The sequence below is a fragment of the Aulostomus chinensis genome, chromosome 6, assembly GCF_037954235.1.
Source record: "Aulostomus chinensis isolate RoL2024-O1b breed Wild chromosome 6, RoL_Achi_v1.0, whole genome shotgun sequence".
Lineage (NCBI taxonomy): Eukaryota > Metazoa > Chordata > Actinopteri > Syngnathiformes > Aulostomidae > Aulostomus > Aulostomus chinensis.
The window spans coordinates 25,275,107-25,301,871 of NC_141325.1; the positions used below are offsets into that span (position 1 = coordinate 25,275,107).

At 39.6% G+C, this 26,765-nt stretch overlaps 1 protein-coding gene across 1 annotated transcript in view; it reads right to left on the reverse strand.

The window, feature by feature from the left end:
* slc4a5a (solute carrier family 4 member 5a) overlaps positions 1–22,562 on the reverse strand; it is a 42,769-nt gene extending 20,207 nt beyond the window's left edge. The window contains exons 1-12 of the mRNA XM_086207155.1: positions 22,449–22,562; positions 18,015–18,073; positions 16,600–16,812; positions 11,853–11,982; positions 10,955–11,115; positions 7,829–7,981; positions 7,194–7,304; positions 5,216–5,271; positions 3,820–3,977; positions 3,639–3,726; positions 596–750; positions 189–317 (exon numbers count right to left, since the gene is read on the reverse strand). Of these exons, the coding sequence (XP_086063281.1) occupies positions 189–317; positions 596–750; positions 3,639–3,726; positions 3,820–3,977; positions 5,216–5,271; positions 7,194–7,304; positions 7,829–7,981; positions 10,955–11,115; positions 11,853–11,982; positions 16,600–16,812; positions 18,015–18,072 (1,412 nt within the window). The 5' untranslated portion in view covers position 18,073; positions 22,449–22,562. The remainder of the gene's footprint in view (positions 1–188; positions 318–595; positions 751–3,638; positions 3,727–3,819; positions 3,978–5,215; positions 5,272–7,193; positions 7,305–7,828; positions 7,982–10,954; positions 11,116–11,852; positions 11,983–16,599; positions 16,813–18,014; positions 18,074–22,448) is intronic.
* Positions 22,563–26,765: the final 4,203 nt, after the last annotated feature.

Genomic DNA, 26,765 nt, shown 5'->3' on the forward strand with positions numbered 1-26,765 from the left:
TTAAAAGATTAATCAGTGTATCCTCAGCTGAAGTGCTTGTGAGGGAATGCCTGCATCTTTTGGGGAATCGACTTTGAACCCAAATAATTATACTACTTTGCCAAGTGTTGATTAATTCACATTTAAAATTCCTTTCCATATGTTTGATTTAAACCTCAGCAGTTTGCTATGTGGCCTGGAACACCTACCGTCCTGTGAATGCCAGCTCCTCTCCGAGCTCATGTTGCACTGGCATCTCCTCGTCCTCTGCAAGCCCTCCTCCTCCACCAGCTGTGCCGTTAATCTGCCCCAGATCAGTTAAAGAGAAGACCGACTTCCTGAAGAAATGATATACACAGTATGAAACAGATGAGAGTTGACATGGGACATCTCAATTTATTTATGTGTGTTTGTTAGAGGACTACTTCAGCCCACAAACTTTGGCTAGAAAATAATTTGCTGTGTAACAAAATTCTTGACAAAAGGAATTCTCTTTGGTCTTCTCTTTAGTTTAACTTCATCAAGTGTTGGAGGTTTGTGATTGCTTTTTGTGCCACAGACAATGGCACAGAGAGCTTAATGGCTTTACACCCGGGGTGCATGGTAAAAATCCAACCTTTTGTCAGCCGAAGGGACTTTCTTGGGTGGCTCAATGCGGATTTTGGGATCCCATTCCCCAGGTGGAAGCACAATCACCTCATCCAGAAATTCATCTATGCCAGCGATGAGGTCCTCTCGATCTCTGGCCTTGTATGCTACATCACTGAAGAGCTGAGATGGCGAGAGAGAAAGATATAAAGGGAGGGGATTTTACCATTTCACCTGGCTGATGGAACATTGATAATGATCAGTATGTGCTGCTTGGTGTCTAATAAGAGGGATTCAACACTTTCCCATCCTCTCTGTTGGCCTTGTTAAATGTAAATTGTGTAAGCTATATCGACATTTTGACCCCTGTTGGATTACATTCAAAAACAACTGCCAGTCAGAAACTAATCATACCCTAGAAACACGAGTCAAATGCAGAGAAGCATAATGGCATAAAATAGCATAAAAAGAGTGTGTTGGTTATAATTGGCAATGACTTAGGCATTAGTCGCATTCTAAATCTCAACTCATTGGAACTGTAAACTAAAAACAGCACAGACGGCTTGAATAGCACATTTACAACCAGCAGGTATCTGCAGCCTGAGGAGTACAGAAATTTTTTTTTTTTGTTCCCAAGAGAAGCATGTAGTATGTCCATTGATTTTTCCTTCCCACACAAACAGCTTCACTTGATGTTGAACAATCAGTGACTGTATTGCAGCCTTTTCTTCTATGCTGCCAAGTTTCTAGAATGAACTCAATCCAGCTAATAATAACGAGATATGGATTTAACCAGCTGCCTGCATACTTGCTCTATGAAAGAGAACATTTAATGCGACAAATGGTTTAGGCTGAAAGTCAGTGTAACAATTGGTATTAAAAGAATGTGCAGAATTTCGGAAAGTATGGTTATTGGCATCATTTTTATCATCAGGTAGGTATCTTACTTTGAAATAACAATGTTGTAATTTTCATCAGTTTTTATAGTTTTCATCTTTTGTTAATGCAGATGAAGACCTTTTGTCTGTTTTGTTTAATTGAAAAGGGTATTTGATGACTTTTTTGATATGGCTTTGTCTCTTGCCCCACTGCTAAAGTTCATTAAGTCGGGTTCAATGCATGCTAACTTAATTAGCAGCCATGTTTTTGGTTAGGGTCTTGAGCTCAGTAAAATATGCAGACGGGAGTGAATAAAAGTAAGCATATTTCCCAAAAAGTAGACACACTCCTTTTAAATTTAGGATGGGGGTGGAGGGTGGGTAGAGGATGGAACACCAGAGAATTTTTGAACTTTCCCCCAAACAGCTCGACAGGGTCTTTTCTTGAAAGAGTGTGTAGAGTTTGATCCTCTCCATCTAATTTTATATTATTTGCACAAAAGCTCCTTCCACCTCTCATGTCTACAACCCTGCATCAAGGAAGACTGTTTGAAAATGTAGGTCGTTCTCACCACATTAGTTTAAGCATTGTTAAAGCATTGTGATGTCTGGCTTTGCACGTTTTCTTTGATTGTGATTGCTGGCATCACTTTCAACAATCGAGTTATTTTCTTACCTTTGCTATTGTACAACTGTGGCTCATGGGAATGTCATCTGCTAAGAATAAATGGATAAACTTTAAGCTTATGATGGTGCACAATAAAAGTTAAACAAAGGTACTGAATTTCATCCTGCAAAAGACATGCACCAACATGTATGACAATCCATGCGGAGGAGGACACTGTTCAACAGGAAAATTCAGAGGATCGCAGAAGTCATTATAGGATTCATCTTTTTAGGATCCAATTTCCTGTTAATAATGTCAAAAAAGTCATTTCATATTTGCTGAGAAGATTCACTTACTTTATAACATCAGTCTGTGTTCGAACTAAGGTGGAACTGATTAGATTTTGTATTGCTTTTTGTTCACAGAGCTCAAATTCAAGCAGGCTAAATATAAAAAAAAATATATACATTAGTTGAGGGATGTGTACAAAGGAGCAGAGAGGGCAATGTGCTCACAAAAATCATTCTAATTGGTCAAACTTTGATAATGGAAAAATAAATTCTTTTGCTAAGCTATCTGGCAAAAAGAGGGTTTTATTGAAAGTTAAAGTCTCAAAGACACCAGTGCCATCCCTGTCATGTAATGTGGTATTTTATTCACATCTGACCTGATGCCTGTAATTTAGTTTAAATTACAGTTTGGTCGGATCAGGCTGAGATGGTGATCTCACTGGAATTGAACTGCACTGAGGTTCCCTTGGAAATGGAATGACAACACTTGAGCGAGGTTGTTTAAGTTTGTGCCAGAGTACGATAACTGCTTTCACAAGCACCCAAAATAATTGCACCAGGGTTTGATGAAAACAAGACTAAATCTGGGTTGTGAAGGTGCCCTTAAACATGAATCCTGCCACACAAGGAAAACCCTTAAGGATCACCAAAGTTAGGCTTCCTTTGCTGGCGACCATGAAATGTTTATTAAAATCACTCATTTTGAAAATATATTCAGCTCTTGAGTCTGACCTTTGCTAGGGTGATGCTAGAAAAAAAGAGGTACACAAAAACATCCATCCATCCATTTTCTTCCGCTGGATGGATGGATGGATGAATGGATAACTGTGGGAAGAGCCAGGACTTGAACTTGACTTGACTTTTATTTTGAAATGATAGACTATTAGTTCTTCACGGATTTCACAAGTTCTTAAATAGACATTTGGCTTCCTGTGTGGTGCTAAAGGAAGCATAAACACCTAAAACTGCATTCAGGACTAAGGATAACATGTCCATTTGCAAACCAATGGTGACTCATTATCCCAGAACTCCTGCTATGCAATGGATGCTTAACAACCTGCATCTCCTCCACACGTAATTAAAAGCAACAGCAGGGTGTTGCAGCAGGTCAGCGGACTAGAATACATACCACATACAGTATGCCATATAGATTTTGACTGCAACTCCTCCCCACAGCTTCTACAGGAAATGACAAGATGTTCTTTTTCCACAAGTTTACTGTCATGGTGTAAGAGTAGAGTCCAAAGAAGACAGCATGCCAAAGAATACATTTAAAACACAATAGCAGGCACTTACATCATCCACCATTAAGGTTGCTATGGCTCTGCCGATCTCATTATAAGATTTTGCCTTTCCTTGAGGTCCCAAGAGAATAAACAGGAATCTGTGTAGCGATGAGACAAAAATGAGGAATGTGCATGAATGACGAGAGTCTCTGACAAGAGAACTGACTGAAGCAAAGGACAAATCATTTCACCTGGTGGGTACAGGGACCTCTGTCAGACCTCCTAGTGTTGTGGCTTGCGACAGACGGACGAATGCTACAAAGGGTTTGTTGAGGAAATCCACTTCTCCCACCAACACATTGGATGCCTCGGCATCTCTGGGGATCTTCTTCATGAATTTATTTTTCAGCTACAGAAGTAAAGGAACACATTGGAATGATATGTCATATGAAAGAAACATATATTTTTTTAAATATTTTTTGGTGGAGGTATGTGTACTCTGAGTACTCTCCAGTCTCTGAATCTTTTAAAATGTACATGCCTTCATCCTTCTAGTACTTTCTGCTCTAATGCTCCAAATAAGAACCTCTAAACTAAAACCCATTATTTCAACAAGCAGATGTGAACATCAGATGCCCAGAAACAATAATCATAGTGACAAAATAAAATGTAGGCCATAACAGCTGCAAGTAAAAGAGGGAGGCTAATCTAACCTGACCTGTCTGATTGCATGTTAAGGTGTGGTTTGAAATTGAATGGCAGCACAATACCACTCAATAACAAAGAGCCTTGCCAATAACCGTCTGAATCTGTGGCAACATGTGAGGACCAAGCACGCGGACTGGACAATGAGATCCATGTTTTACCGGGTGCCCGCTCAATATCGACGCAGACAATGTGGTTCACACACACACAAATAGTAACAAGCACTTGTTCAGTGTCACATGTGACCTACTGTAGGCCAGTAAATCCAATTTGAACATCCAACCAATCTGTCATAACTGGGTAACCTTCTCGACCTCACAGTCACTCTAACAAATAAAAGCTCACGTCCCATAATTCCAATGTTCTCATCAATGTATTTTGCATGATTGTGATCAAAGTGAATGATACTTAATCCTGACCTGTCAGTTTCGTAGCCCAGGAGCCTAATCCGAGCAATGATAGTGCGTCACTGCTTGTGTGCATGCATGTGTCACCGGGTTTAGGCCAGTTTATTGTATCATCCCCCGCAAATGAGTAAGTTATGTGTTCGCACACATCCTCTATCTCTAGCTGTCTGTCACCTTCACTGGCAAGCACAACAAAGACTGATGGCAGTTAGCACTGAGCCGGCTCTCACCACTCCCGTGAAACATTAATTCAACACCTCAGTGAGACATGAGATGGGTAATCTCGCCCATAATAGAAGGCAGCAAAGTGGAAAACAAATATACACACCAGACATACGCTTCCATGCAGGAAATAGATGCTTTTTACTATCATAAAAGGTATGCTGGGACATTAATGTGGCCATTAAAAACAATGAGGGATGAAAAGAAATAATTCCCCTGCTCTGTGGAAATGTTGACTGTTAGACTGTAAATCTTTTGTGTCCTTTTACGTGAGAATATATACAGATGTGTGATGAAGATGGAGAGGATTTACCTGGTCTGTGCTGGGAGTATCTGCTATATCATTCATACTCCTGCTCTGAGCATGACCTGGAGGGCAAGAATAGCAGGTATTACATATTTCAGATCATTCCTGATGTAATGTACCTGTAAAATAAGCACTGGATCAGTTTAAACATAATTCTGTGATAGTCACACTTAAAGGAAAGTTCTGGTCCATTTTTGCTTCTGTGTTTGGATTGGAATGACTAATAGGACTGAAAATTGTTTGAACAGTGTTGAGTGAGAACACTATTACTGAAAACCACAAAATGTCTGGAATAAAATGATGGTGGGCAATGGTCCATGTCCAAGAAAAGTTACTTCTGTAAAGTGTTGATATTTGCCACTGATTGTTTGGGGGAGGGTGGGGGGGGGGGGGGCACATTTTGTTGTCTGCAAGAGAAGTCATGATAACATTTATCAGAGTAGAGCACTGAATCCCCTGCAATATTGCCACACCGCCACAAATAATTTAGTTCCAAAGTCATCGAGCAAAGAGAGAGATGGGTGAAACAGATGGGGAAGTTTGAACCAGCAGCCCAAAGCTCGGGAAATTGGTGGTGCTGTATTTTATATGATTTGATCCCCCTAAGCAAGAATGCTGGAAAGTAAAGAGTGAGACCTGTAATTATATTATTGATCTGCCTGAGTGCAGGTCTGGATTGGCCTCTTTAAACATGTAGCTCAGCCCAGGGCTGGACCGGCCCATTGGATATGTTCTTAACTGACAGCATGAGTGACAATGGGCTGGCCCAATTACATCTTTAACCCCCCCCTTGGCCTTTGGCTTGATGGCCCCTTCATTAAACAGTTCATCTGTTAAAATAAACTGCAGTCTAGAGAAATGGATAAAAAAAAGGAAAAAAAGGCAGGCCTTTCAGGCAGATGCTGTCAAGTGGATTATACAGTTGTATAAGATAAATATCATTTTTCCTGTCTCTTAATCTTTCTTTAATCCATCTTACTCATCACATGTCTTTAGTGTTTTTAGGGAGTGGCATGGATGTATGCATATTGAGGGGATCATAAAGATGGGGGTGTGTGATTGATTATAGCAGGTAGATCTGGGCCAAAATGCCTGGGCCGATTTTTTTTGTTTTTTTGTCCCAGTTCAATTTGTCCCAGCCCTGCATGAGTCCAGCAATGAGGAGAACTTGAACTCTACACAGCACTGGGTCACGGCATCAGAGGATTTCACTTATCTGATCGACATGAAAGTGTTGGAGACACTCTTTCATGCGCACAAAATAAAATGGCAGATTATCTGATCGACATGAAAGTGTTGGAGACACTCTTTCATGCGCACAAAATAAAATGGCAGAGATAGCAGAGACCAGCGGGAACGTGGGAAATTATCCATTGAGTCAGTGATTGAGATTTCAAAGAGCGATTTAAGGTGAAGAGTGTAAATCTTAGTCTGTCAGCTGATGGAGTAACATAGTTCCCCCACTGTTGTTGCAGTCATTGTGTTCCTGCTCAATAAGGGGAAAGTTCAATGGTTTTGGTCCCCATTAATCATTTTGATCCAAACAAATAAAAATGGGGCACAGGTTGAAAATAAAAGAAAAATAAAAAGAATTCTGTTTTGATGGCGCTCCAATAAATACATTTATGGCAGTTAAAAGTGAGATAACCAATGAGGCTGAGCCTTTCTAATGCGAACCAAAAAAAAGGCTGCACTGTTCGTTTCTTTAGTTTCAAGATGGTAGTTGAATGTTAGCAAGAGAAAAATCCAGTAAATTTCTCCAGTTGAGGATCATGTTGAAGACATTTCCTTCTTCTGTCAGGTTCTTACTTTTAGCAAACATAATTCTGTTTAATTTGGTTTGGATCAGAATATCTATGTTTTTTGACAGATATATCTTAACCAGACAGATAAGTTTGGGAAGTCATCCACTGTCTTTTAAAAAGCAGATAAAAAAAAATTATACATATGAAAAAGACAGATCTTGACCATTTGAAAGACTTACGCAGGCGGCCATAGCTGGCAGGCTGCTGCTTCATTCGCAGGTCTTCTGTGGACCGGTTAAAGTTGGCCACTGGCCCCGGACCAGGTGCACCTCGAGGCCCCACAGTCCGATCTGGCGAGCAAGGGAAAACAAACACCAACAGAGTGATCAGAGTTGAAGCTTTATGATAGATTCAGCAGCATGTGAGCAGTGCCCACTCTACATGAAGAAATGCTCCACCAATAATTAACTCATTAAACATTAATATGGCCCCTGTGGAGGAGCCTTGTTGACTGGAGGAGTGCATTCATTCATTTACCAAGTGAGTCAAATATACACATGATAAATATATCACAGTGTGCAAAATTAAACACATAATATATTAATAAGGCACAGGGGAAAATAAAAATAAATCTGGATATTGCAGTGCCATTTCTTATGATGTCATGTCATAATATATGCTCATAATTATAATCATGGAAATAGACTTAGGCCCTTTGCACCACTAAATCTATCTTTACATTTATATTTAATAAAAGGAAAGAGCTATTTCTGAAGACTGATTTGTTCTTATAAATCCCGAAGCACTTCATGTCACGAAATCTTTTCTTTTTCAAAGACAGATATCACTTTTTCTGATGAGAGGGAGCACTCACTGGTAGAGGAGCTAGACTTTCCGATGTCTGCCAGCGAGCGGTGGATTGGCTTCTTGGTCTGGTGTCGATGTTTCCTGAGCAGCACAAAACTGATCTTCTCCCTGAGCTCAGGAGCTATCATGCCTTCCTCTATTTGTCTCTCAATGATGTCATCTGGAAAAATGCATATTTATAATTCACAGTCATTTGTGTTAAGATGTTAGGAGCATACGGCCAGAGTCAAGGTTTCTACTCATAATTTAATAACTGAATATAATGCAATTCATGGAAGGGAGTGGTTTTTTGTTTTGGAAAATGGTATTTAAGCTGCAAATGCAAAGGCCGACACCCTGTATTACAGTCAGGCTACCACTTGAAATGCCAACTTGAGAGTTTATAGTTAGCAGCACAAGAACAATGTGTGTGTGTGTGTGTGTGTGTGTGTGTGTGTGTGTGTGTGTGTGTGTGTATTACACGAGTTAAGACAGTGTTTTATGATTATCATAATTCTGAGGGAGAAACATTGACTAGCCAGTGGACAGATAAAGACTTTATCAAAAGCAGATCAAATTTAAAAACACTGAAACAGATTCAGATTTTAACTCTACAAACTGCATGGCATGGGACGAAATATTCAAATAATTTATCCAACAAGATCTGAGAGGATTCAATCACCTGTTCTTTTTCAGCTCTTAAATGGTAAACACAGGAGAGGATTTTCAAAATTGGGATTACAAGATCCTTTTTCAAGCTTCATTTATTCAGAGGACATCCCACTGAGTGCAATATTCTTTTCTGTAGTCGCGCACTGATCTCATTCGGGTTACACCTTCACACCTGGAAGCTGCTCAGTAAAACCAGTTTGATGTGTGGCCAGTAAACAGTTGTGACTGAGGGCCTTGATGGCAAAGGGGGCATGGTGTCTTCACTTTCCGCATTTATCCTGCTGGTGGGATCCTGCCGGGATTGAACCGATGATCTGCTCATTTTGGCCGGCCTGGTCGTCTTTGTCTGACACACCCCTTTGTTAGCACCCATAAAATTGACCCTAATTTGAAAAATCAATTCAGTCTGAACAATAAACATAATGTGGCCAGGAGTTATTCTTCATTTTTTAAAAACCATTTTATGAAAATGAGCAAGATTCTAGGCCATACAACTATGGATACTTCGTAAACTGTCACAGCTAAAACAATTTACGGTGATATTCATCTGAAGTAATCTGACACAGTCACTAAAGCATTTGCTTCATGAAAATGGTTAACTAACACTGGGACACTTTTTTATGTCTGTATATATATTTATATAACCTGAAAAAACAAGATGCTTTATTTTGCTGGTGTACTATTTATCTTTCTTAAAAAAGTGCAGTGAGTCTAAAAAAAAAAGACTAATGTCTCAGCAAATTTTTTTTTTTTTGCAGTGCTTATTGCCTATGCAATACAAGTACATCTACAGCCTTTGTGTACTGTGGTGAAGATATTAAATGTAGTAAATGTTTCAGTGTTTAATTGCACGGAGTGTCAAAGAGGTATGGGTTGTAAAAAAATGGATGCTAATCTGACACAGCAACCTAAACTACCTTGAGACAGCTTGTAAGCTTGCTAGGTCAGTGCAAATTAGCAAAAAATTATTGTACTCAAGCATGTTGATTAGACTAATTTAACTGTGTTTTCCAGTAGTGTTTCTTACCATGGTTATGAATACCTTCATTAATACTTAAACTGAATACTGCATTACAATATATTGTAATTTGTCTCGTCACACAACTGGAAGCAGCCATCATGCTTCATCAGCTACACAGTAGGCTAGCCCATGTCCCAAGAGTTACATTGTTAGTATCCTTGACAAACAAACACGGTTGAAATTATTTAACACAAAAACTACTTACATTATGAGTCAAGTTTTGTGCCATGTTACAAGTCCCGGCTCAAGAAACTACAGTTCATAAATATAGAAGTGAGTTGAAGCAGCTGCATCAACAGACGTGAATTAGCTGTTAGCTAACTCTGACGGAGTTACTTTTAATCGTGTGCAGCCTCTGTAAACATGAGTTATTAAATTCAGGTGTGTCATAGGATGTAAATTCTTTGGTAAGGAGTAAAGCTCAATCAAATTTTATGAGGCACAGGTGTTGTCCTGATATTATATTACATTCTTATGGGTTTTGAAATGAATAAAGCTTTGGCTTTGGGGCATTAAGTGAGAAGAATTATAAAGTAAAAAATGAAGCAAATAGATTTCAATTGTCACCTGGTGACTGGCTGCGGAAACAGTAGTAAATCTCACACTCTCTAGGTTAAAAGTTGAGACTTACAAAATAAACGCCAAACACATTTTTTTTTTCATGTGTTCAAAGGTTAATGTAGTTTGACTCCTGGTTGTCCCAGTTATTTTCTGTGTGGAGTTTGATTCAAGAAGAAGTTTATTGTCATTTATACAGTTAGAAAAAGCTGTTTACACCATGCAATGAAATTCTTACGTTGCTCGTCTCCAGACATATAACAATATATATTTTCCCCCATTTTTGAGTGGGTTTCCTTCAGGTTTCAGCTTTCCCCACAAACAAAAACTTGTACATTTAGTTAATACACCTGTCCATAATTCAGACCAATAAACAGGCATACGATCTGGAATTGGTGCCCGAGTGTTGCTCACTTCTCTGGAGAGGATGGTTTAATTGTAGAGGACAAGTTTCAGTCGTGTCTATGCAATAAAATAAAAAGCTTCTTCTTCTTCTTCTTCTGAATAGCTTCTAATAAGTGGCAGCTGCTTTGAGAGTACTGGTGATTGTGAACTGTTTGAAAATTGTACATATGAAAGTTTGTGGGCTTAATTGTATGATTCAAGCACTAGAAAGGTTTTGTTCGAATGTAACGAACTGATCATTGCCACACAGTCTCTGGTTCTAAATGATGTCACGAAGAACAGATCACTGCACCCATATCTGGGATTTTATGGTTTAATTTTAGCAGAAGGACACGGTGATGTGTCATCCATCTTTGTATATAGTTCACAATTTGAGTCAAGTCTTCACCACAGGTATAATTATATACACATAGAACTACTTCATGGAAAATCTTCAGAGTTTCTACTGAGATTTGTTTCCTTACACTATTAGAAATATACAATTTTAGAAAGTCTCACCAACTATTTGAGGCAGAGAATAGCCATCAAGGTCCAGCAGAACCGTTCCAGTCTGGAGACACGTCCTGAGCTCAAAGAGACTGTGCAGGGACAGCGTGGACACGTGAGGTTTACTCCACCTCTCACCTCCTTCCTCCACCTTCTCCTCGAACTTCACCCACCTGAAACCAACAGAGGCCGAATCAGTGATGAATACTCTTTAATAGTATTTGAGCGCAAGCAGCACCTCAGCTGTGTTCCTGTGTCTAAAAACCTTAACTTGAACTTATTCTAACACTGACAGGTTACATGCTCATATGTCAGCAGTATTTTCCTTTGTTACTTTTGGGTGAATTTGCTTTGTCACTACTTCGTGGGCAACATGCATGATGGTTAACAGTTGCTACAAGTATGAGATGTCTCTGGTCTTTACTTTCACTTTTCACTGACAACAATGACATCTTTTCTGGAAACATCAGGTTTAAGGTTTATCTCCAATTGACCTTTTTTCACAGCAAGAAGTGGAACATTAATGATGACATTTAATCATCTCATTACTCAATGGCACGATACCGGGAGTCAGCATTCGGGAAATGTAAGACTTAAATGGCATAAAGCCATCTTTGCTCTGATAAGTTTCCCCTGTTTCATAACTCAAAATGTCAGTTCTAATTTGAATATTCAACAAGTTTAACAAGGCTGTGCAGATTTAAATCATGGTATGAGCCAGCTTGGTGCTGTGTGTTTAACCTCATTTTCAAGTGGATATTTTTCAAAACTAAATATTGAAACAAAGTCATCATGGTGATTGGATTTTTGAGTGTGTGTATGATTGATGTGTGTGTGTATATGTGTGTGTGTGTGTGTGTGTGTGTGAGTGTGTGTGTGAGTGTGTGTGTGTGTGTGTTGTCCCATCCACCTAGCTGACTCCTTCCATTCCAGCTCATCGCCCTCTCGCTGTAGAGTGTCCATCTCAGTGAAGAGCGTTGGCGTGGGCATGTCATCGTCTTCACTCAGAATGTAACGTAGCCGTTCCGCTGCCGGAGACACTTGATGGAGTTGAAGAACAAAGCTCCCAGTATATTATATGGTTTTCAAAATACTTTCAGTGTTTTCCACTTGGCGGTCAATCATACATCAGCATATTCGATAAATGCATTATTAATCATTTTCTGTGATTCAAATGAATAAAAATGGTCTTCAGTGAAATGAGTCATGCTTCTGCAGTGCAACAGTATTAGTACATGAACTCTGGAGATGCTCTGTCACTAGAGAGAGTAAAAGGTAAAGTAAACAAACTTCTGTTGATTACATGTCATGTGCAGACAGTGTGTTGTTAGCATCATCACACACCATTAATGACACATTAGCATTTAACTGGACAGAAGTGACATTTGAAAGCACATTTACGTACTAATTCATGCACTGCAGCTGAGCAGCTAATGACTATACAGCCTACAAAATGACAGCTCACTTTTCCCTGTGATGGGGAAGAAGTGGGAGAGATTCACTCTGAATAATGTCTACCAAACAGACCTCAGGAAATCCACAAATGAATAGCGAGAAAGTCCACTTAAAGTAGTTTATGGCGAATAAATGGATCAAACCATAAGCTGTTCACCCAGGAGTATATTATCATGACTAAAAGAACTTGATTTTTTTTTTTTTCCATATTGACAAGGACACTGCACATTCTCTTCTTACTGGAATAAAAGCATAGAGATACGGTACGATAGAAGTTGTTACATATGTTTGTAACTGTCAAAGGCATGGATAATATCCAGTACTATACACACAGCATCATTCTATTATAATACCTCCATCAACTGACAAGATTGGACTAAGAAAAATCCCAAATCAGGATACCAATGAAATATACATATTATATCTTCAAATCCAATCGATGAAGGATGCATTTAGGGATCTTTTCACATTTTATAAGCATCACTGATGTATTGTTTTCGTGTGTAAACAAGATATCCAATACAACCGACATAATCTTACATTTTTTTTCAGTTTTTGATCAATAGGGAAACTACACGTCAAAATCTATGTCTGCACTGACCTGCAAGAGGTAATCCTAGTCGTTTAGTGTAACATTTTAGTAAATTTTGGTTAGTCATCTTTCATGAACACTGAGTCTCAACAAGTTTTTTTCTCACACAGACAAAACGACATATTAACTGGAATCACCTCTTGGTTACTGTCAATATGACGCTTCAATCTCATTGATCACTGATGGTATTAAAAGACACAGGACCGTGTATTACGATTACCATGCAGCTCAGTCTATAGGTTAGCTGCACCGTGCCTATTTGATCTGACAGCTCATTAGCCCAAAGCACCATTCACAAACGTCAACATACAATAAAATGCAACACTGGACTGGACAGTCTGTTCGCTAGGCACATGATTGAATACCTATAATCAGGACGTAATGTGTGATCAGGATTCTGTTCTGCAATCATTACTGCTGGTACCGCAGAGGAAGCAAGGGGCATGGTCGGCAAAGATTCATACTGAAGAGTTTTTAACAGGAGATTGCTATTTTCAGAGTCAATTCAAGGCCATAACATAAAATTACAATGGTATAGTCTTTCAATTCATTTCATTTGAAGACACAACATTTGTTAAAGTGGACAGGCACTGGTCGATAGCAGCGGTGAAAAACTTCCTTTGAACTCCATAAGAAATGGAATATACTTTTTTATGGAGGGGATCCTGTAGGCTCATGAGATCCAGTTTAATAATATCCTAATTAGCAAGTCCAACTGACATGAAATAGCATTTTTACACGAGAGCAATCGATCCTGTAATCTCCACTAAAAAATAATCATGCATCTTGAAATTCTTCCTATTTTGCCTTTATTCAACAGAATACCATTAATAATGCATTCATGTAAATGGACAAAGACCATATTTCAAAACTCCAGCAGTCAGTAACATCGGTGTTTTATCAAAATAGAGCTGCAGGTCACGCTGATCCAGGCAGAAGCAGTTACACAACACATACGGTAGACAACACTCATACACACATGTAACCAAAGGGATTAGCTGTTAAATTGATAATGCACCCGAACGTGCGGTCTGTTTTTATATTAAGCCACTGTTAAGTCATCAAGGACAGTACAGACACTCAAAAATTATAGCTTATTATACCGTAACAAAGTCTCTCTTCAATGGTCGTCCATCACTGTGAGTAAGTATTAGTTGCTAAATACCAAACATCTTACCATCTCTCTTAACTCTTACAAACTGGATGATGATCATCACAGTCTATTTTCCTAAGTTGTTTACACTTCCCTTCCTCAGCAACATTTATCCCTGCTGATATCTGCAGTGTTTGTAATGCTTCTGCAGTAAGCCTCCCTCTGGTAATGGCACCATATCATTACAGATATTCGTGCACTGAGGCACACTCAGTCTAGAATAATGCAGATGAAACCCCTGCAGCTGTGTGCAGGGCTCCAACCATACTTCAGTTATTTCTGAAAGAGAGCAGCTTCAGTTCCTGAACACTAATGAGAATAAAAGGCAGTGTTTTCTCTCTAATAGCAATAATACAAGAAAAATTATATATTTTTCAATCATCATTCCGAGTTGTCCCCCCTTGTTCCTATATTACACAGCATGGAATAGGCTCGTTTCGCAATGACTATTTGGATATGTTGTAAATACAGGTGTGGCTAAAAAGGTGTTCCATTTAGTGTTGCAGCCATTCCTGAACCAGCATAGTCAATACTGGGCTTTATGGTCAGTGGCACAAGGGCAGTTAAAGGTCTTTAGGGAAACATGCAGAAGATAGGCTTATGGTCCACAATGTTAAGAGTGAGACAAACAATAAGATAAACACCCTTTTTTCCTCTTTGTGGATTACAGACCCCCCACTGAATGGCTGACTGCTAATTAGCTTAGCTGCAATGAACGCTAACAGTGAGGCAGCAGACAGACTCCTCACAAGTCACGTCTGTTTAAGTACACCTGATATCCCTCTGCACGGTGCTATGTTATGTTACAATAGCTGCAGTGAAAGTGGCTATTTTATTTCATGTAATTCTTAGGTGCACCGTGCCTTGAAGTTTAATGAAAAGGTAGAAATTAGCAAAAAAATCCTGCAGATTATTACCAACACATTTACTTAAGAAGCTGCTGATGGTTAGAAACTATGGCCAACATTTGTTACCTTCAAATGGAACTCATGTAGTTGTGTCGTGAAGTTGTGCACACTAAGGGCTCGGTGTTCAAGTATCTGCCCGAAAACAACATTTTCCCTGCCACTAGGCAACAGCAACCTGGATGCCTAAAGGTTGGTGGTTCATTTTCTGGCTATCTATTTAAGATCTTTGAGGCCACTTTGAGGAATGATAACATTACATCTGAATGACCAAGTAAAGTTGTTACAGTAAGCTTTCAAGTTAAAAAAGGACTTTTGGCTAACATAATATTAGCTTTTCAATCTGTGGCATTTGGAAGCCACTGAGGTTAAGTGAGCTGGCAACATAAACGTAAAGATTAGGCCGTTGGTAGTGACATTTTAAAAGCAATTTACAAAAACTGACTAAATGAAAGTTCTTCACTTGAAAATTGAAGCCCACGGGCTCTGCCACTTCTGAAAATGTCATCAAATACAGCGTAAGTTGTGGAGTCAAAGCTCTCTGACCAACACAATTCATGATGTCATGAATATAACTAAAGAAGGCCATTCAAATGGTCTCTTCATGTAAACAAGATCACATTTGAAGACCCAAACTGATCATGGCTTTTCAAAGTAGTTCAGCATTTTGAGATGCATTTATTCACTTTTTTGCAGAGTGTTAGATGATGAGATTGATGTCAGTCTTGTGTCTGTGCAGTAGATGTGAAGCTATATTCAGATTTCCGGTATCTCAACCTGGCTTTGTCTAAACGTGTAAATGAGTTCATATTGTCTTTTGTGTGTTTTATAAAAGTATGAAATAAAAGCAGTGAAATTTAAATTCTCTTACTACTGCCATTACTGTGGTTGTCATACAACAAGAAACCCCCAGCTTTACAAGCAAGTAAGACTGCTTGTCTTGAAAAAAGACAGCAGCACCTCTAAAGATCATAGATTATCTGGTTCGCATTGAGGAATTATAAGGGTTTATGAGCCAGACTTCTTCATGAAGTTGTTCCTGGCAAATTTACAGAGCAACAAACATCCCAGATTCGCCAACAATCAGTCCAGAAAAAAGGCTTAACACAAGTGCCACTTTATTGCACAGATTAAACAAACAATTCTTCCGGTATGAAGGTGCAGCACAGAGCCAGGCTGCCCGTTTCCCACTGCCTCTGGTCTTTGTCAGTCCCAGATAACTCCCAGCTTCCCTACCCATTCTTGGCAGGCAGTTCCCCATGGTTGTGTGCTTTTCTAACTGCTAAATGTAGCCTATGATGTTTGAGTTGCAGGTGAAATACTTTTTTTTAATGTTTTCCACAGAATTCAAGCCAAAAGGATTAACGATGAGCAATTAGATCTAATTAATTGTCTGTAAGCAGAACTGATTGGCCGGCCGAGGTCAGACATCGACAGGCAGTGCAACCAAATTAAATGTTCACACGGATATTGGAAGGGAGATGCCAGGAAAAGTTGACCAGACATAACAGTGACAGTGGTTATGGGCCAGATCCCCACACTACTGACTTACTTGTGCGGTTGATGTCCTGTAGACTCTGATCATTTGAATCCAGGAGTCCTTCCTCCATGTCTATATCTCTGTATTGCTCCGGCTCCTGATGTCTGTGGTTGCCATAGCGTCTGTCTCTCTCCATGTCAGAGGCCTCACGACTAGAACGTCTTCGCCTGCGCTTGCGTCGATATCCTCGAGGCACTGGGACTCCAATGTAGATGGACTGATGGTCTGCAGACACATTTGGATGGTTCCCAGATGATCACATAAATATCTACTGCATGTAGCTTTTCTCACCGCTCGTACAGTTACACACAATTAAATGTAAAACTGATGTTCCAGTACATGTTTCTATGGAGGGGAAAACTTTAGTACGAGGTAGTTTGGGTACAAGCTTCAATAAGATCAGAGTTTCTCCAAAACAACTGACATACATGATGGTTTAATGAAAGGCACCAAAAATAGCTGACTGACAGCCAGGAACACAGGCATATTGTCTGATGAGATTTTTCTTTAATACCTCACACTCACGAGTGTTTTCATGAATGTTAAACCTCTCAAACTGAATAAATTATGTTTCACAGCTCATTTCTGCTTATTAGCAACAGAAGCCTTGCAAATAAAAGCAAATCAAATTTCCTCACAGTCAGAGTCCCATAGCTGTTTTGTGATTTAGCATTTGGTGTGTATAACCCTTGTTTTGCACCAAAAAAACAACCACGAAAAAAACAAAAAAACCTTAAATGATTTGATTCTAATCATCTGCTGACAATTAAAGCATCGCTGTAGAACTAATTGCATGTAAAACTCCATGTGGAATAAGGAGCAACAGGGAGATGCAAATCTGAAATGAATGTTTTCAGAAAAGAGAACAATAACAGTTTTACTGTAAACTGTAAAAACACACAAACCGATCCCACACACCTGCGCTCTATCACTAGCCCTGACAAAAATGTCCACACACGCAAACACAGAGTATAAACCACATCTTTTTTATCATTCTTTTCTCCTCCATTAACAACTTTTACCCACACAAATTCTCTGCACAAATTAGAAACAGTGGGCTTCGTTCATCAAAAGGTTCATGTGGACCAATTTGTCCATGCACACAATATGATTCTCTTAAATCCGCAGCAGGACAAACCGTGACGGGAAGCAGAACCTACAGGTTGTTTGTAATTGCTTGACACCTATTGTGTGCTGTACCTCTTTTATTAACATCACAGTCTTGCAAAACTAGGTAACTGACACTTGCTACAGTATGCAAGAACAAATTTGTGGCTAAGTACATTTAGTGAATGAGGTGCAAAAATCTACAAAATGAGAATGATAAATCGACTGTCTCCCAATCTAATAAGGGGAATATGTGAGTGTAATGAGTGTACTATCCTGTTTCTGTTGGCAGGGGACCACTCTGTATTAGTCACACTCACCCTCCTCCTCTTCATAGCGAAGGTGAGACATGCCCATCCCTCTGTCTCCATGGTACATCCTGGTAATGAGGACACAGAAGGACTGTAAATGGTCTGAGGTAAAACAATTCCAGTGTGTTTAAAGCTAAATTGTTGCATTCATCCCCTGGCAGGGACAGCTTTGAGAGTCATACAACCCCTGGGAAATGATTTGTTTCAACATCACTATTTGATCTATTTGGTCTGATAATGTTGGAAAAATCTTTGAGAGGCACAATTGAAGAGTGGGACTTTTTTAAAATGGGTTTTCTGTTGAGTGTCTGAAAGAAGGTGTTTTTAACTTGCTTGAAAGATTTTAATGTTGTTTTCCATGGAGTAATAGTGAATTATGAGTGTTTCAGATAAAACGACTGAACATGACACAAACATCCTCATACCGAAAGCAGAAGAAATGCAAAGCTGATTGTGGTGTCCATGGTGTACTTTATGCATACCATAATGTTTGCTTTGTTGTTGCAATGATTGTATTTACACTCCAAAAATGATCTTCTATCTTATCTTGCTGGACAAAATGTACAAGTCGCAAACCCCACGTTTGCCACAGAGCTTGTTCTCAGCAGTGATCAAACACTTGAAGTAAAAACCCCATTTGCGTTCAGCCGAGGGAACCCATGGAGATACCACTATCCAGGTTGGCCTCCAAAAAATGCCTTCCCTTCAGAGTGTACTGTATGTCCACTTAAATACATACGAGTTATTATAGCTGTAAACATGTTTCTGTGTCGTGTGTGTGTGTGTGTGTGTGTGTGTGTGTGTGTGTGTGTGTGTGTGTGTGTGTGTGTGTGTGTGTGTGATTACTCAATTTCAGGAAGCCTCCAGCAGCGATAGCAGAAGCAGTGTTTGTGGATCTTGTTCACTGACCTGCATGTTGGGTTACAGTGCAGATCAATGGGGAAAATAATTAAAAGGGAGGCCAATTCAATGGAAATGTGCTTAATCAAAACAAATGTGCGTGTAACGTATCGCACATGGCACCAGTTCACACACTGAACGCCACCAGCAATGTTTAGGGCCACCCGGTTCTACTGAAGAGAGGTTAGTCACAGTACATAATGCACAACAGCTGCAGGCTAAATGCAATGTTACAGTTAAATTTACCCATAGCTTTTTTTTTTTTCCAAGGGAAGCTATGACAAGCACCAGCGATCAAGCCTGAACATACTGTATGTATAGCTATATGGGTGATTATAAATCAGAAGTGTGAAGAACAACTACTTTGGTTTCAACATCAACAGACATACAGAACATCAATATTTCTTGTAGGCTGACTTAATTTAGCAATGGTGGCTTAGATCTTTTAAAGCTGTATTTATCGGTTTCTGGCTCCTCGAAGAACTTGGAAAGTGTAATATTCTTGTACTGTATTTTATTGTACTGTACAATAAAATGAGCTCAAACCTCTAGACTGTTTATAATTATTTATTTATTTAGAATGCCTTGGCCTTTTACTATGTCTCTTGCTATCATTCTATCCCCATTCTTGATGAATGCACTCAAAATTTTCTATATTGTAGGACTAGAGAAAGACCAACTTGCTGAAGGCAAAAATGTCTTTTTTTATGTGTTAACACATTATTCATCTAGCATGACATTAAACATTAAAAAATGCAACAAAAGCAGGTGTTTTGGTTGTCTTGCTAGTATTTCTTCTGGCTACAAGCTAACTGCTGTTAGTATTGGAAGTATCTACTCACTGGACCTTCTCAAAGCTGCCATTTTGACATTTTATTGCAGAATAAATGACGGGTAAATTATGGCCCTGTTCCATATAGGTGGGCTAGAACCCTGATATTTTGCATGCGGCCTAAATTGATAATAAACAGAAACTGTAAAGGGCCTACAGCTGCAAACTGTTAAGAGACAGAACATACACAGTCAATACACAGGTCTGTCACACAATGATCATTTTTGGATGACAGTTGTAACAGCAGATTATTCATTTGTGATCAGTAAAAGAACAGGGGTAACCAGTGTACAATGACTGATCCATAAAGCCTCCCAGTTAGGAACTGGCAGTCAGAGGAATTTCTCTCTGACCACACTAATCATCTTCTAGGGGGTCATGCCATGAAAAAGCATAGTCAGTTTTATATTGCATGAAACTGAGTGAGCTCAATTGTTAGTAATAGATCCTGACAAATCGGGGACCTGGGCCCACATCCAAATCCACTTGACCCCATAGTCCAGTTGATTAGTATCAACACTTTGGAGGTTTCCTTGTCAGCTTGGATACCAGCAAACATTGTGTGTCTAACGACATGATGGGAAAGCTGGGGTACAAGTGGAGTATTGTTGAAGTGATGGAGATGTACTCAGGCAGAGATACGGTACAAGTCTAGTAGGAGTCTTTGCTGCTGAGTCCTGTTAAATTATAAGTCAGCATATTAATAAATAATAATAATAAATGAAACAAGGGACCAGTTAAACAAAAGGTCGATCTATCTATCTATCTCACCCTAACCCATAGGTTTGAATAGATCGACTGATTGCTAACATGTTAGCCATTTTAGCTTTAAGCAGTGACCATGAAAATCTTCATTGGAAAATTAACAATGGACCCAGTCATGAATTAAACAACTATTTACGAAATACCACCACCACCACCAACAAAACTCTTTAGTAGCTGAAGAAGATTTGTGGATGCATCTACACAAATAGCCATGTAGCCTCAAGTCAAGTGATCATTCCTGGTTTGATAAACTAGAGGACACATTAACCTGTACTGAACAAACCAAATTTACTTTTGTACCTACATTTATTGTTACCTATTGCTTCGAATAATATATGAATGACCCCGTGTCCTACAAAATTGCTAAATCAGAAGTTTAATCTTACATACTGTAAAAAACACCATGAGTGAAACTAAACTGTGTATTTGTTTCTATTATTGATATTCTTCTATAAAGTAGCTATGAGATTTCTTTGTGTTTTTTCAACTGTGTTCATTAATTTGCATTCATTCTTTTTTTTCTTTTTTTTTTAATGTACCAGCCGCAGAAGCCAAGAAACAGCTTTTGAACATATCTGAACTGCTGTTTGGTTCTTGATTTCTCTCTTCAAAAAGCATGTCTGGTTTCTTTATCCAGCCTGTCAAAGCTGCGTGTCGTTCAACTTTTCTCTTTGCGTAGGCTACTATCTTGTTTTGGCATAACCCTCTTGAAATACAACCCACTCCAGAGGGATGACAGACATAAAGTGCCTAGTGAAGCTTAGTTCAGTTCAGCAGAGATATGTTAAGCTGCTGCTGTGAATGTTTGTAGTGCTGGCTCCCTGCCTCTGTAATTAGCACTGTCACATCAGTGTCCTTCACACTCAGTGGGCAACCAGAGTGAAAGCTGCTGGCCGTCTCCCTCACGGGCTGATCGATGGGTTACCCTGCCTCCAAAACCCCCAGCTAACTCACATAAACTTGCTCACGTGCGCACGTGATAATGTGTTCATGTACCGAGGCGGTACATGAGTAACTGGTAAGCACCAACAAACGTGCATATATGGTACACTTAAAGACTTTAATTTAACAACAGTTTCACTATCTGCACAGTGCATCAAATATATAAGGGGGTCTGATGTGTTTGTGTGTTCTTGCTTCATAATAGCAATCATTTTTTGGGGTAATGCAAGTCCCAGGGTGATGAAAACACACCACTCTGTGTGTGTGTGTGTGTGTGTGTGTGTGTGTGTGTGTGTGTGTGTGTGTGTGTGTGTAGATAAAGTCAGAGAGATTATCAGGATAAATACTGCTCAGTAGTGCATCTCTAAATTCAAAGGAAATCACTGTATGTTTGACCAACTTCCCATGAAATTTTTAATTATTGTATTTTTTATGCTCGTCTCATAAGATTTTCTTCACTTGGCTGATTTCTGTGGAAATAAAGCTTGAAAATGTTTTACAGAACAATAATCACATGCTGCTGTGTGGTATTTTTAACCTTGAAAGGCTCAAACCATTAGAAAATGTGGCCTCACTAATTTTAATATTCAAATTTTGATTTTTAATAATAACGGATTGCCTGCAGCTTCAATACTGCCTTTATTTCAGATACATTGGCCCTCTGCAGATGAAGATTCACATTTTCAGTACTTCAAATATAATGACAAAGTCAGATGCAACATTTTTTTAAGAACCTAAAAGTCTGCTTAGTGGCAACACATCTATTTTTATTTCCCCACACACCACTGACTGGGGTGCTCACATCAACATTAATTAACATATACCCAACCTGCTGCTCAGGAAGGAAAAACTTAGAACTCTTGACTCATCAAGCTGAGAAAATGAAATGGCACTTGTTGGAGTTCAGAGTGCAGAGGGACAGAATGAGGAATCAGTGATGCGCAGAGAAGAAAACTAACAGCACAGCAAATAAAAGAAGAAGGTAAAAGGATAAGACAACTTACCTGTCTTAGTTGTCGGCTTGATCAAGTGAAACGAGAAAAGGTCGTTGCTGCTCGTACGGTTGCATCAATGAAAACATACCAGTGAAGAAGCATCCAACTATTGAATTGGACGAACGCAGCAAAGGGGAGGAAGCTGCTTTCTGTTTGTCTCTGTCTGTCCGACTGTCTCTCTCTCTCTCTCTCTCTCTCTCTCTGTCATGACCAGTTCAATAATGGGGACCAGGCACAGAGCTCCAGGCAGGAAGTTGTTTGGGGAATATGCTTGACATCAACTAGTGATAGAAAATCTCTCAGCACTGTTCCAGCAGGTCAATATGTAGCATTGTGGAAAAAATGCTAAAGGACAGGAAGTTACAGGACGCTGTGAAAACACACTGTGGGTGACAACAATGATGGTGGATGGAGGAGTAGAGTTCCACAAATATGGCTCAAATGTCCACTGGGACTTCTATTAACATGTTTCAGAAATATCTTGAGGAAATGTGTTAAAATGAGGTATAGTAAAAACATCCACTTGAATTCAAAGATGAATTGAAGAGCTTCGGTTTGTCAAAGGTCACGATGACAAGCAAAAATCATGGAGGCATATCACCACAAGTCCAGTTTATATCCAGCAGGCAGAATTTACAGCCGTGCCTGCAGCTCTTTGAAGGTCCACTAAAGATCACCAAAGCTGTGACAATAAATCCCAGGGGCCATGGATTGTGGACTTTCTATGTTATGTATGGGATATTTTTAAATTGATAATAATTCTCTCAAACCACTCTTATATTGTCCACTGTGAAAACAGAAATTGTGAATAATCAGGCATTTAAAGCCATCACTCATTGGTACATGCAGATCATGTGAACACAGATAATTGAGGATTTTTTTGTTGTTGTTTATTTCATTTTAGTGTGTGTTTAATGTCATTTACCAGTACATTCCGTATTCATCCAGTAAAACCATAAAAAGTGACATATCATAGTTTAAAGGTGGGAAAAGTTAATGCTGTCATGATTGATTGCACATCAACGTTCTTGCGCCATGAGAAAGTCGAAACGGATTTGAAGATCATCTGGAGGCGTATTACACTGTTGGCTGATTTCCTCTGAGTGAAGATGAAAAATAAAACTCCCTCATGGTGGAGGGGGTGTGTTGTTAAGGATCTCAAATGCTAATCACACTTTTGAGAACAGAAGGAGATTTTCAGAACTCAAGAGTTTGTACATAGACACTTGAACTGTTTTTTTTTTTAATGATTTCCTATCAAATAGGATTAATAGAGTCCGATTATGCAGAATTGATTCATTTTCATTTATTTCTGTTTATTTAAAAGAATTAAACTGAACATGTTTTCAGCTCATTTATAAATAAATGGTCTTTGTTCAGCTATACGTTACATGTCATTTCCAACACGTCATCGTTTCCACTTCACAAAGACATTTCCATCATGACACACATCCATCTATCTATTCTATATAACCTCATACCCTGGAGCGGGAGCCAGTCCCTGCTGACATTGGGCGTGAGGCGGGGCACAACCTGTTCAGGTCACCAGTCAATCACAGGGCTGACCTGTAGAGACAGACAACCATTCACACCTACAGCCAATTTAGCCTCCAGTTCACCTAACTTGCATATCTTTGGGCTGTGTGAGGAAACTGGAGCCCTGCAGAACCCAGGGTTCACAGGGAGAACGGGACAACTTTCAGAACCTTATTGCTGTGAGGTGACAGTGTAAGTGTTTCAAAACACCTTAAAACACTTACGTTGTGATGAAATTTTTTTTTAATCGTCAACAACGAGTAAAGTTTTTTTTAATATATGATGAAGATATGAAACAAGCTAATTATTTTCGTCTTGATTTCTAAAAGCTGCCAGACTAAAATACTCGATTGATAAAGAATGAACATCTCACCAAAAGCTGAACATAGATAGTTGTCCTGTAGTCAGGGGTGAGTATGGATTAATCCACGAACGTCCTCCTGTTGTAGTTGAGATATTTCGTTCAGGACCAGAGGGGTCATCCACCTGACATCATCATCATCATCATCATCATCATCACTGGAGCCACATCATGATGGCCTTCCTGGCTTTTTACTGCCTATAGATATTGGCCGCTGCACAAAAATCCCCTCTCTACCTGCATTAACACAATGCTCTCAGCCTGAATGCCCATTGCCAGGTATTAACCTCTGCAAGTGGAGGCTGTTTCTTTCCCATCTTTCACTGCCCGTACTTGTAGGCTTCAGCCACACATATCTAATCCTAGCATGCTAAATAATAATAACGTCAGGGCAGGGTGAGGCTCACCGTGAGGGCCACCTGAATACCTTCTTTTTGGAGGAAAAATAGGAATTCAAGAGGATTCCATGTGGATGGTACTTAAGCCTTCCGTGGGGGAGAACTAAGTCTGATACTTAACTTTATCTTGGTCCATGGAATTATAACAGACTTGTTGCTTGGATGTTCATGTCTTGATTTCCCAACAATTGAATGATATTTCTGTTAAACTGAATTAAAAAAACAAAAAAACAAAACAAAAACAGAACAAAGGTTTAAAGTCATAAACATGCTAATGGATGCATTTACATCTCACCCTCATCTTTAATTTAGAGCAACATTTCCCACCTTTCTCTGGCTCAATAGCTGGTTGAAAGCGCCTCTGGGAGAAAATGAGTAACTCTAATGGAAGCAGAGAGGTCACACTGAGGGAAAGTAGTTACACTCAGCAACTAAATGACGCGTCCTCACTGAAAAACACATGAAACACAGACGGCTCAAAGTATCCGAGAGGGGAGCGCCCTTTAAGTTTTCAAAACGACAAATGACATCGACACACTCGCTTCCCATTTATCAACAATAAATCAATCAACGCTTGCTCACTTGATGGTGACCATGATAATACCCCAGCCGCCCATCACGATGTAGGAAGTCATAGAGCAGAGACGAATAGAAAAAGGCTATTAAAGCTAGTCTGTTAAAACCTAATGGAGTGGGACTGCAGACACAAAGAGGTGCAGCTATCAAGGGACCCAAATCTATGAAGTGGTTAAGCAGGAGGATGAGACACCGGGGAAAGAGATGATGTGAGGCCTGTGTGTAACCATCCTGTGCAAGAAATCTGTGGTGTTGATACCCTGAAGGAGCTGCCGCCGGAAAAAGTATCAAGTCTGTCTTTTTATCCCACGGTACTTGGAGCGGTTAGTGTGAAATTGACTGCAGATTGCCTAACTGGATCCAGACACGTAGGTAATTCAATCAAGGGGGCACACAGCTGTGGACACGTGTCTGCCCCACTGAGAGACGAGGTTGAGACCTGCTGATGTCATTGCCTATTAGAAAATTAGAAATGATGAGGTTTATGCCAATGGATCATTGGAATATCATTATCAAAACAAAGAGTGGCAAAGAATATTAAAGATATTTCTGATTGTAGAGGATTTTTGGTCATGTATAAGTCCATGTGTGTCATCTCGGACTTTTGATGCTTTTTTCTATACACTTTGCATTGTCGAAACAATCCGTTAATACATTCTATAATGATATACTTCTACAAATGTGCAATTTGAACTGAGGGAACTGAGGGATCAAGAAGGAGAAGAACTACCACCTTGATGATTGTTTTCCTCCACCAGTCAGTCCAGTTGCAGGTTAAATACATGTTTGTCCACACATTTAATCCAGTCTTTGAATGCACCCCCCCCCCCCCCCCCCCATTTTGAAGAAATCCCCTCATGGCGTTTCAGACATCTTGCATTAACCCTGAATCTTGACTACTCAGGGGTCTGTTTCACAAAGCAAGTTCATCAAACCCTGAGTGTTATCCTGATCTCCGAGTTGATCTTCCATAGGATAGAAAACTCCGAATTTTCGGCTTCAGAACAGCGGATTTGGATCAGTTTGAGCAACTCGGAGTAGGTTCACCTGGGGTCAAGCGCGATCACGACAACTCTAAAAAGCCAGCATAAATGGAGCCCCGATTCACCGAGTCACCATGGCGACGGAGAAGCGGAGAGCTTCGTTTTTCACGTCAGTGGACTTGGAAATCTTGATGCGATCATATGAAGAGTTCCAACACGCGTTAAAAAAGAAGTGCAACACCGCTGCAGCTGCAAAAGAGAGAGAGATGGCGTGGAAGAACATTGCTGCTCCGGTCAATGCGTGAGTTTAAATGTAGTCCTTTGCAATCATGATTATTACGGAGGAAGCTGCTTACATGGTAGCGCATTAATTTATATCGTTTAGATGCAATACCGCGGGGGAGAAACGCACTTGGCAGCAACTTAAAATGAAGCATAAAAAAATGATTCAAACAGGTAAGACCATCTCATG